The following is a 12329-nucleotide window of genomic DNA, read 5'->3' as shown; positions in this document are numbered from 1 at the left end:
AACATTTTGAAAATTGCCTTTTTTTTTTGCATTACCTCAGATCATCATTCAAAGAAGATTAAACTTATTTCCAAACAGAGGAGTGCAATTATTTTCTCCAGTTCCTGTAAGTCAGGGAAAGAGCCAAAAAGAGAACCTTAGCCCTACCCTAAGGCCCTTCCTACTCTGCCATAGACTTGGAAGAGGAATTACAAGACTGGATGATTCTATACCGAAATATCAACAGTAGCTGCACATGAATGACACTGGGGTGCTTTTGCCTATATTTATGATTGCTTTTATAATTTAATTATAATGCTTTGTAATAAAATATTTTTTCAAATATATATACAAATCCATATATAAATATGTCTGTATCTCTGATATTTTCACACAGAATAAAAAATAAAATGGTTTGTTTGTTTGTTTTGAGACAGGCTCCTGCTTTGTAGTGCAGGCCAGCCTTGAACTCACTATGTAGCCCAGACTGGCCTTACACTTGCCATCCTCCTGCCTCCCGAGTGCTGGGATTATAGGGGTGTACCACCACACCCTGATAAAATGTGTATTGATTGCTAATCTGGTGCTAGGCACTTTTACAATGAATGGCACTAGGGATATAAAGATGAAGAAGACATGGTTCCACTCATTATGAAATTCATGTTATAGTTCCATGTTTTATGCACCAAATGTTCCAGTTGAGAAGCACCAAGGAGGAAGTAAATAATTATTGGGTGGGGGAGGAGTGAGAAATTACAAAATCTGAAATGCCTTTTATGGAATGAATGGGAATATGCAACCTAGAAGCAGAGGAAGGAAAGAGAAAATAGTTCTGGATCGAGAGAAAAGTTGGTGTAAAAGGGGATGGAAACAGTATGATACATTTATTCAGTTCAGGGATAAGTGGGTCAGGATTCTAGGGCATAAAATACAACAGAGGAGCAGGAAGAGGAGGTGAAGTGAGAGGCTCTCGTGGGCTATGCCTGCCTGTTAAGGGATCCAGACCTTATTATGTACACAGTGGGTGAATCCATGAACCACGTCATACTGAACAGGCGAAGAGAGGAGATAGGAGTCACTTTTAAATTGTGCAAGCACTGGGAAGGTGGAGCTGGAGGGAGGCAAGGGCAGGTCCAAGATCACTTGTCATGAGCCAGGTGAGAGGATGAAGCAATAAGAGTAGGAACAAAGAGAAGAAGAAAGAGTCTGAAGACACTTAGAAGACAGAAAATGTTGGATCTGGTAAAAGGTGGATTTGGAGATTGCTTGCAGTTGGCATCTGAGGGAGAAGTCATGGATGCAACTTAGGATCTACGTCCTGTGTTTCACAGATGGGTGATGCCCCCCAAAAGTAACTACCATAGGGATGGATTTCGGTGGTAAGGCACTAGCCTAGCCTGGGCAAGGCCCTGGGTTCAATCCTCAGCATAATAAAAATAAAATAAAATAATCTTTTAAAAAATAAGATAAAGGCCAAGGACGTAGCACAGCAGCACAGTGCCTGCTTGGCAGAGCACAAGGCCCTGAGTTCGATTCCCAGTAACAAAAAATAAATAATCAGTCCGTGATGTTTAGCTCATGGGGTCTTAGAAGGTAAGACTCTACCTTACTCATCTCTGTTTCTCAGACCTCTTACTGGATGTGCAGTGAAAAGAGCACAAAATGACTAAGAGAAGGACGGAGTTCAGAGGTAGGGCACTAGCCCAGCGTGTGCAAGGGCCATGAATTGGACTTGACTGAATTGAACTTTAATAGCAGATGGACTTGTTACACTGAGGGTCAGGCTGAAATGCTGAGTTACAACTCTGGTTACCTTAAAGCCTGGTTGAGGAGTTTCCAAGGGTGAGCCCTGCATAGGGTGTAAAGGGACTATCACTTCAAGCGAAGTCTCTCCTATGAAAAGAAAACCAAACTGAGACAAAAGGAAAGGTTGTGTGCTCATTTTCCTCAAAACCTCCCAATGCAGTGAGGTTGAGGTTTGTGAGTCTGTGGAGCTAAGTTTTGTGAACTTGGCTGTTTCTCCTTTTAGGCAAATCACTTATCTGACCTTCCAGTAAAGGAAGAAGGTCTACCACTGCTTGACCAAGAACTAAGGTCTTCTCATCTTTCTGTTTCTTTTCCTTTGGTAAAACTTCAGTCATGGTTACTAGAAAAATCAAAATAAACAAAATGAGAACATTTCTAACTCATCCATCAGATAATCAAGGTTCAGCAAGCAAAGCACTGTCAAACAAATGGAAGAAAAATTAACTTGGGCTGGGGGTGTAGCTCAGTGCATAGCTTCTATGAGGCTGTGGGTTTGATCTCCAACAAAGGAAAGAAACAACCTGAAAGCCAGGAAGACACCAATATCAGTGACTTCAGTGCAAAGTACTGAACAACCTTGGTGACCTTTGACTTTTGCTTGTAAATTATAAGAAGGGAAATTTGCCTTCTGTCTAGAAATGGATTGCAAATTGTATCCCAGTTTGTGATTGTCTTTTATAGCTGCTTAAGTAAAATATACTCCTTGCTCCCATGTTGATTTTATGCTTGTGAAATACTTAAAAAGCCTTTCCCAGTCTATGATTAGTAAATTCTGTAATTTCTTACGATATTTACATAGTTTAATTTTTTACACATATTTTATCTGTCTAGAATTTATTTAAGTATAATTTTGAGCTTGGTTACTTTTTTTCCAGATACCCAGGGGTCTTCACATCCTTGATTATATAATCCATCTTTTCACCTACTGATTTGCCTATCACCCGAGTCAGATGCTAATTTACCAGAAGCACTCATGACCATATCTGGACCTTTTAGTCTGTCTCCGCTGTCTGCATGACTGTGCAAGCCTCATTACCACTCTGTTTTATTGTGGTTTTGTATTATGTTTTACTCTTTTTTTTTTTTTGGTAACAGAGATCAAACTCAGGACCTTGTGCTTGCGAGGCAGGCAGTGACACCACTGAGCTAAATCCCCGGCCCTGATTTATTCTTATAGAGAACTAATAACTCTTATTATCCTTCTTTTCAGAATTTCCTGATCATCCTTTCAAAACCTTTTTTCTAATTTTTTTTTTTTTTTTTTGGTACCAGGGATCGAACTCAGGTCCTTGGCGCTTGTGCAGCAGGCAGCGAAACCACTGAGCTAAATCCCCGGCCCTCAAAACCTTTTTTTCTAAAAGAATTCTAGAATTTAAAAAATAACAGCAGATTTCTAGATCATCTTAAATTTATAGATAAATGTAAGAGAAACGACATCTTTATAATGTTGAATGTTCCTAAGAACATGGTATTCCTTTCTGTTTTGCTCAACTTTTATGTCCCTCAACAGCATTTTCTTTACAGTTGTTTGAATCAGGATCTAAATAACTTAAAACTTTTGGGACCACTTTTCATATGTCTTCGTTTTTAAATATATACAGAGCTTTAAATTATGTGGTCTACGTCTTACTTCTCCTTCTGTAGTCTTACTGTCACAGAGAGTTTTTTAATTATGATGAAGTCCAATTCATCATTTTTTCTATTATTTAAAAAAGTTTTATTGGTGCATGTTTGCAGTACATAATGACTACATTCCTCGTGGGGAGTTGGTACATGTACATGACATTCCTTAGTTCATTTTTTAACCCCTCCCTACCCCCACCCCTCCCAGCATCTCTTGGACCCCTACGTAGGGACTCTCAAAACCTCCTCCCCTTCTAAATCTCATTTCCCTCTCCTTTCTCCTCCTCCTTCTCTCAGTTCCCTTCCCAAATACCAAAGATTCATCTTGTTATTTTCTATTGTCTATCTTTTACGTTGCACTTTATTTATATATTGGGGTTCTCATATAACACTAGCATGCCATTATGGTCTCAAGTTTATTGATCATGTTTTTTGGTCTTCAGTCTCAAAGCTCTTTGTCTTATTTTAGATCCTAAAGATTTTCTCCTATGATTTTTTTCTTAACATTGCGGAGCTTTACAGTTTACATTAAACTCTGTGATCTATTTTTTTGGGGGGGGGGGGACTGGGGATCGAACTCAGGACCTTGAGCTTGTGTGGCAGGCACCGGAACCACTGAGCTAAATCCCTAGCCCCTCTGTGATCTATTTTAAGCTAATTTTGTGTAAGCTGTGAAACAAGTTTTGGGTCATTTCTTTATCTATGGATGTCCAATTTCTCTAGCATCATTTCCAGAAAGGCTACATTTCCTCCAATGAAGTGGGTTTACATGGTAAAAAAAAAAAAAAAAAAAAAAAAAAAAAATGATGGGCATTCTATTCCATTGATCTATGTATCTATTTTTCCACCAATACTGCACAGTTTTTATTTGGAAGCTACATAATAAGTCTTGAAATCAAGATACTGGTCTTTCCCATTTTGTTTTATCAAAATTGTTTTACCTATTCTAGTTCTTCTGTTTTTCCATATAGAGAAGAAGCCTTTTTTTGGTGTTGGGGATTGAACTCTGGACCTTGCGCTTGTGAGGCAGGCAACAGGACCACTGAGCTAAATCCCCGGCCCCTGTTTTTCCGTATAACCTTAAGAATAATTTTATCAGGGCTGGGGATTTAGCTCAGTGGTTTCACCGCCTGTTGCGTAAGCGCAAGGACCCGAGTTCGATCCCTGGTACCACCACCCCCCCCCAAAAAAGAATAATTTTATATATTGCTACAAAAAATATTGGTGGGATTTTGAGAAGAATTATATTCAACATGTATATTAATCTGGAGAAAACTGACATCTTAACTTCCAATTTATGGACATGGTATATCTCTCCATTTCTACAGATCTCCTATATATGAGGTTGACACTATTTCAATTTGGAAGCAATTGTAAAAGGTATTGATATATTTATAACTAGAATACAGATATTACTTGTTTAACGCCCTACTTGTTTACTGTTCAGATTTATGAATGAGTCACACTGAACTTACCACCCTTCACTTGGATTTATGACCCATCTTTTTTTAGTACAGTTCTGTACATCTTTTTTTTCCTGTACATCCTATTTACACAGCCTCCATGTCTTTTTTTGTACAGTATACCTTATTTATACAGTACTGTAATTTTTGCTGATTGTACTGTACAGTATAGTACTATAGTTTTATGTTCTGTTATACGTTACAGTACTGCATGTAAGAGTTATGCAAATAAGTCAGGCAAGGTGGCTTGTGCCTGTAATCCTAGCACACAGGAGAATCAATGCAGGGTCAGCCTGGACTATGATAATAAGACCCTGTCTCAAAAAAAAAGAATTATGCAAATAAAAGCAAAGTCATAAAGTTGGAGTCTCCTTTGACCATTTCTTTGTTCTGCATATTGAATATACTATATACAATTCCTCATTTAGCAACCAATTCAATTACCGACTTAGTCACAGGACAAGAACTCAGCTGTTAAACAAGGACTATTTGTACATTAATTTTGGTATATTATCTTTTATCCTGTGATCTTGTGTAACTTATTTTTTATTTTTATAAGTGCTCTGGATTCCTTGATGTTTTCTATATGGATCATCATATCATATCTGCAAATAGCAGCAATTTAATTTCTTCCTTTCGGATCTGTGTGCCTTATATTTTCTTTCTTATTGCCTTGTCCTAACTTTTATGTCAGTAATGACAGACACGGGCCTAAAGTTTTCCCTTTTGTGTAATCTCTGTCCAGTTTTGTTTTTTGGGTTTTTTTTGGTACCAGGGATCGAACTCGGGTCCTTGCACTTACACAGCAGGCGGCGAAACCACTGAGCTAAATCCCCGGCCTTCTCTGTTTAGTTTTGGCATCAGACTAATACTAGCTTCCATAAAGTAAACTGAAATGTTTTCTCTTCTACTTTCTGAACAAGATTATGTAGAATTAGTGTCAGTTCATTAAACAATTGGTAGAGTTCCTCAGCGAAACTATCTAATCTGGACTGTGGGGATTTAAATTATAAATTCAATTTCAAGCCAGCCATAGTAGCACATGCCTGTAATTCTAGCACTTGGGAGGCAGAGGTAGGAGGATCACCATAGGTTCAAGCTTAGCCTGAGCTACATAGTGAGTTCCAAGCCAGCCTAGGCTACATAGCAAGACTCTGTCTCAAAAACAAGAACAAAAAAACCCCACACAAACTAAATTTAATCTCCTTGATTGATACAGGGCTATTTAATATGAACTTATCTAGTTTTGTTTGTTTTTTTTTGAGACAGGGTCTCACTATGTAATTCAGGCTGGCCTTGAACTCACTATGTAGCCCAGGCTGGCCTCGAACTTGTGGAGATCCCCCTGCCTCAACCTCCTGAGTGCTGGGATTGTAAGCATGGGCTACCATGCCCATCTATCTAGTTCATATTGTATGTGTGCGATTTGTGTTTTCTTGAGGAAATGGTCCATTTAATTATTTCAGTCCTTTTTCTTTCTTTTTTATTGGTACATGTGTGTAGTACATGATGGTTACAGTCCTTGTGTGGAGTTGGTGCATGCATATAACGCATCTCAGTTTCTTTTTTCATCCCTTTCCTCTCACCTCCTCCTCCCTCCAACTCTTGATCCACTTCTGGTCTGAGAACGATCTATCTCCCTACCTCCTATTATCTATCTTTTATTTTGCTCTTTGGTTATACATTGGGTTTCTCATATAAGAGAAAACATGTGATAAGTATGCCCCAAATTTTGTTTTTTCCGAAATTTGGCAATCCTCAATTTAGGAATATAAAGGAGAAGCTCCCAACTCAACTTATAAGATAAAGGCTGTAAAACTCAGTCACATGGGCCGGGGATTTAGCTCAGTGGTTCCGCTGCCTGCCTTGCAAGCACAAGGACCCGAGTTCGATCCCCGGTACCAAAAACAACAACAACAACAACAAAAAACCTCAGTCACATTTCAAAAGGCGTTGGATAAAAACTAGTTAAAATTAGATCATGGTACCAGGGATTTAGCTTAATGGTTCTGCCACCTGCCTCACAAGTGCAAGGCTCTGAGTTCGATCCCCGGTATCAAAAAAAAAAAAAAATTAGGGCATGGTGATCCCTGATAGAACCAAGCAGGACTTAATATGCTGCATTATTCCTAGAGTAGGGAAGTAAAGTGTATTCAACTGTCCCAACAACAGTGAGGCATGGTTGTGCATACCTGTAATCACGACACTTGGGAGGCTGAGGCAGGAGGATCATGAGTTCAAGTCCAGCTTGGGCTACATAGTGAGACCTTGTCTCAAAAAAATAAAAAAAAACAAAAACAAAGACATTCCCAACAACAGCTACTAATACCTCATATCCTCATAACATACTCATATGCTAACATTTTTAGAACCACAAGAACTTACAGAATACAGGTTTGTGAGCGATGTCATCTAAAGTGATTCCTCCTTCAGGATTAAACTCAAATCTGCTAGTGAAGTTATATTTTGCAGTTCCATCTGGAGAAACAGTAATTTTTGCAGAGTCTCCCAGAACCACCTGATTGAATTCTGCACGAATAATAGTAACTGGAGTATCTCCTTTCGAGCCTTTCTGTTGGCGGAGACATATCACTTTACAATTATACTTTAGAGAATTTTTGTACACATCTGGCAACACATTTTGCACATTTTGACTAGGACTAAGCAGCATTTTCTGTTTTTTCCTAACAAGCTATTCACAAATATACATGGAACAAGTAGAAAATCATTAAACAAATCTAGTTGTAACTAAATGCAATATTCCATTTAAATGGCACTATGTTAAAGTTTTGAAAAATGGCATTTATTGTATTTTGTCTGATTATAAAAGTATACCATGGAATATTTGAAAAAGTGAGAAAATCACATAGAAAACTAAATTACCTGTAATCTTATTCTAACGTGTAAGCACTATTAATATTTTTAAATATACATTTTAGGGCCAGGGATTTAGCTCAGTGGTACTGCACCTGCCTGTAAGGTCCTGAGTTTGAACCCTGGTACCCTCCCCCCAAAAATCTAATATTTTAAAATATATATTTTAGTGTTTTCCTGTGAATATATATATATATTATACTTTATCTGTACTTTTTTTTTTTTGTACCAGGGATCGAACTTGGGACCTTGTCCTTGTGAGGCAGGCAACAGAACCACTTAGCTAAATCCCCAGCACTTTATTTGTATATTTAAAAACAAGTAGAGCTCATTAATTGTATCATCTTCTTATTTTGTTTGTTTTTTTGTTTGTTGAGACAGGGTCTCACCAAGTAATTCAGGCTGGCCTTGAACTCACTGTGTAGCACAGCCTGGCCTCAAACTCGTGGTGATCCTCCTGCCTCAGCCTCCCTAGTCCTGGGATTACAGGCATGCACCACCACATTCAGCTACATATTCTTTTTGGAACAAACATTTTAAAATTTAGAAACCACATATTTTGGCATTTCATTATTCTCCTAAATGAATCACAAGAGAAACTCTGGAAGAATTTAGATTCTTCTCAGGAAAAAAGGAGAAAAAAGAAATTATGAACTGCTCTCTGAGAAAACTAAAACTATTTCTTGTTTCACCCGTTAGACGTAGTATTCAAATTGCCAGGTATTTTAGAAGCACAGTAATGTGACTTGTTGATCACAGCCTGACAATAGGTACACAGAGAAGGAAATGGCTATGTAAAGCAGAAGGCTGAGAAGTTGGAAATAAGGCAAATATCCCTTCCTTCCCTGATGCTTTTGAGCTAGGGACATTGTGGATTTCCTGAAATAACTTTACCAAATCATATCCATCTGTCACAGTGATCTGCACCACTCTGCCTACAGATGCCACCTGTTCCATTGCAGCTGTTGGGCAGAGTGCCTCTGGTCTTCTTTGGTTTCTGTAAAGAGAATAAATGAGCCTGTCCCCTCAGGTAGCATAGCTGCATAAGTATCCAGATTGCATCAGAACCAACACTAGAGGGCTGGGGATTTAGCTCAGTGGTTCCACCACCTGCCTCACAAGCAGCAAAAGGTCCCGGGTTTGATTCCTGGTACCAAAAAAAACCCACCAACACTAGGGCTAAGGACATGCTGCCGTCCAGTGTTATTTTGTTCCCCTTTCCCAATCCCCGCTGCTGGACAGGCAGTGCTTTAGGGAGCTGGTCACAAGTGACTACACTGGTTGGTGCTAAAAAGATTCTTGTATCTGTTACATGTAACTAATCTATGGAGTCCAAATTATCACGAGAGACCGCAGGGGCACCACCTCACCACCTCTCATTCCCCACATCCTTCACAGTGCTCTCTGGTCACTTTTTTTCAATCTGCAAATCTCAGAGCCAGCCAGTGACACATACCTATAATTCCAGCTACTCAGGATGCTGAGGGAAGTGGATCGCAAATCTGAAGACAGCCTTGGCAACACAAAAAAGCCTCATCTCAAAAACAAAACAAAATAATCATCAGTTTGACAGAAATACTGAGAGCAAAGAAAGAGATACATAAAATAACAGTCCATTGGAAAAGGTCTTAGCATGTCTCTCATCAGATATATTTTCTAATTATTTTTGAATACTAAGACTCAAGTTCAAAAATAATGTTTTTAAAAAAATATCATGTTTTCTAACTCAATATAAAGTAGAACTTACCTACACAGTTAAAACTGAAGACAGGGCCAGGGATTTGGCTCAGTTGTTCTGCCCCCTGACTCCCAAGCGCAGGGACCCAAATTCGATCCCTGGTACCAAAAAACAAACAAAAAAACAAAACAAAACAAAAAAAATAAAATATAAGCTCCCTGCTGGGGATTTAGCTCAGTGGTTCTGCTGCCTGCCTCGCAAGTGCAAGGTCCCAAGTTCGATCCCCAGTACCAAAAAAAAAAAAAAGAAATACTGAAAACATAAGCTCCCAAACCTCAAGGAATTAAAAATCTAATGAGGGAAAAAAATATATATCTATATACATTTATATTTATTTATACAGAGTTATAATCTATGTGACGGGTCCTTTGAAAGAGGGATGAGGAACTAGGTAGTGGGACCATATCAGTGGGAAGAGTGGGTAGGAAATTTTTCTGTTTTTTTCAGTATTGGGGATTGAACTTAGGACCTTGAGCCTGCTAGGCAAGTATTCTACTGAACAACATGCTAGCCCCGGGAATTACTTTGGACAATGGTTTACTAACATGCCAGTGTACCAAGGGCTTTACATATCTTATCTCATATGTGTCCACTCTTCCAGGCGACTCTTGAACCTCAATTTTAGGGAAAAGGAAGCTGATCTTCAGACAAGATTGTTCCCTTTTTGTAGTATTTGGGACTGAACCCAGGCCCTTGGCACTGAGTTACATGCCCAACTCTTTCAAAAATTTTTAATTTTTTTATTTTGAGCCAGGGTTTAAGTTGCCCAGATGGGACTTGAACTTGCAGTCCTCCTGCTTCAGCCACTCTCAGTGCTGGGATTACAAGGTTTTTATGGGCCACAAGGTTTTTATCCTACTATTGGTCATACAGCAAGGAAATGCTGAAGCTGAGACCTGATTGGATTTGAAAGTACATATGTGGATGTGCATATCAGGAAAAGTCCTCGTAGGAGGTGACCTGGAGCTCAAAAAATAAGACTAAAATGAAAGATGTTCCAGACAGAAAGAAAAATTGTAAGATTCAGAAGTAAAGAAAAAAACAGAAGCAGGTCAAGTAGCTTCGTACGCTTGCATTATAGTGTGAAAAGAAATATGGAGAAAATGAGATTTAAGAGATAAGCAGATAGGGCTGGGAGTCTAGCTCAGTGGTGCCACCACCTGCCTCGCAAGCGCAAGGTCCTGAGTTCGATCCCGGGTACCAAAAAAAAAAAAAAAAAGAGAGAGAGAGAGAGATAAGCAGATAAAGCACAGACCTGATCATATTGCCGCCCTATTCTCCCTCATTTGCCAAATGAAGTTCAGGGCTGGGGATTTAGCTCAGTGGTTCTGGTGCCTGCCCCGAGTTCGATCCCCGGTCCCCCCCCCAAAAAAATGAAGTTAAACTTGATATTACACCCAAGCCCTCTAAGCTCCATTAGCCCTAATCCTGTCCTATGCTATGGCGTAGCATTTTTCAGACTGCCTGCACTTAGTCATGTTTGTAACTTTGTATTTCTTCCTCCCGTAACTACCCCTCTCTTCTTCTGCACTCCAGCTCCACTAGGCAAATCCTATTCATCTTGCTCAAATGGTTTCTAGTCAGTGAGATTTCCCACTCAGAAGCATTTGCCTTTCCTTTGAATTCTTCAAGCGCTTTACACTTCTCTTGTGATGATTACCACAAGTTGTTGTGTTTATGAGGTCTGGGGATTTATTTTATTTTTTGTGGAGCTAGGGGTTGAATCCAGAGCCTCGTGCATGCTAGGCAAGTGCTCTACCACTGAGCTACGCTGCAGCTCCACGACTGGGGATTTAAAAGAACTTTTCTACTTAATAAGTTTGTGACCCTGGGCAAATACCTGACTCCTCTGAGTCTTAGCTTCAGCTTCTGAAATGGATAACTTCCGACTTGCGTTACATTTGTTGTGAACCTCCCTTAAAATAGTGAAACTGTTTAACCTATGAAGCACTGAACAAATGGCGATATTAATGTGTGCCGATGTCCCCGAAAGCTCAATTGCACTCTTGAAAACAAACATCCCGTCTTATTTAAAGGACCAGGAGTGCCTGGCCCCAAGCCTTGCCCTAAAGACATGTCTGCGGCGTATCTGAATAATAAAGGCAAGAAATGATACTAATTTTGGTCAGATCAGGTAGACCAGGCTCTTGCGGCTGCTAACAAAGCACGCAGGTCTGGTCATCGGCTCGGAAGCAGCAGCAGGGGAAGAGTCCAATTAGAAACAGGTTAGACGAAGGAGGCGATCGGTAGTTTCCGGCAAAGTCGGAAAGGCAGTGTTCGGGCGATGGGGCTTGGGTGGGCGAAAGGGCGGGAGCCTAGTGGAATCAGAGTTTTGACTTGCACCGATGTTTCAACTTGGCATTAACTGGGGAAGCAGAAATCTGGGGTGACAGGATTTATTGTGGCTGCAGGAGGAAAGAGGGGAGTTTTTGAAGAGGAGTAATTATCTTACCTGTGGCAGCCACAAGCGTTTTCGTAACTGTAGCAACCACTCTCGCGAGAACTTACTTTCTGCATTAGCCACAAATTTATTCGAAAACTCGCGATATTTTCAGCGCCGAAAGTAAGCGGTTACTAGAGTGAATTTCGGCGCCTGGGCTCTGGAACCTGTACGCCTGCGCCTCAACCTAGCCTACTCTGTGCCCTGTTTTACCTGCTTCTTGTTACTTAAGCGTTGCAAAAGTTTGGATTAAGTGCAAGGTTTTTCACCTTTCCATTTTGCTTTCTGGACTCTTTTATTATTTCTCAAAAAATAGGTGAAAAACCAAAAGGAACTTATTTAACGTAAAAAAAAAAAAAGCCTTTAAGCGGATTAGAAAAGAGATTAAGTGTTGTGTGTTGGGAAG

The 12329-nt window shown here is 39.7% G+C and overlaps 1 protein-coding gene across 4 annotated transcripts in view; it reads right to left on the bottom strand.

The window, feature by feature from the left end:
- Positions 1-11992, bottom strand: part of Cfap70 (cilia and flagella associated protein 70) — a 53607-nt gene extending 41615 nt beyond the window's left edge. For 3 of the 4 annotated variants that reach the window (XM_004846274.3, XM_087185404.1, XM_013072988.3), the window contains exons 1-7: positions 11936-11982; positions 9493-9581; positions 9202-9282; positions 8640-8742; positions 7257-7443; positions 2027-2125; positions 1793-1872 (exon numbers count right to left, since the gene is read on the bottom strand). In XM_004846274.3, the coding sequence (XP_004846331.2) occupies positions 1793-1872; positions 2027-2125; positions 7257-7443; positions 8640-8702 (429 nt within the window). In that variant the 5' untranslated portion in view covers positions 8703-8742; positions 9202-9282; positions 9493-9581; positions 11936-11982. Of the gene's footprint in view, positions 1-1792; positions 1873-2026; positions 2126-7256; positions 7444-8639; positions 8743-9201; positions 9283-9492; positions 9582-11935 lie in introns of all 4 variants that reach the window. The other variant, XM_021259607.2, reaches the window with a different exon arrangement.
- Between the last annotated feature and the right edge of the window lie 337 nt (positions 11993-12329).

The sequence above is a fragment of the Heterocephalus glaber genome, unplaced genomic scaffold, assembly GCF_053883595.1.
Source record: "Heterocephalus glaber isolate CG9 unplaced genomic scaffold, H.glaber_assembly_v1.0 deba00001497, whole genome shotgun sequence".
NCBI classification, from domain to species: domain Eukaryota; kingdom Metazoa; phylum Chordata; class Mammalia; order Rodentia; family Bathyergidae; genus Heterocephalus; species Heterocephalus glaber.
This window is presented reverse-complemented; position numbering and strand designations above follow the sequence as displayed.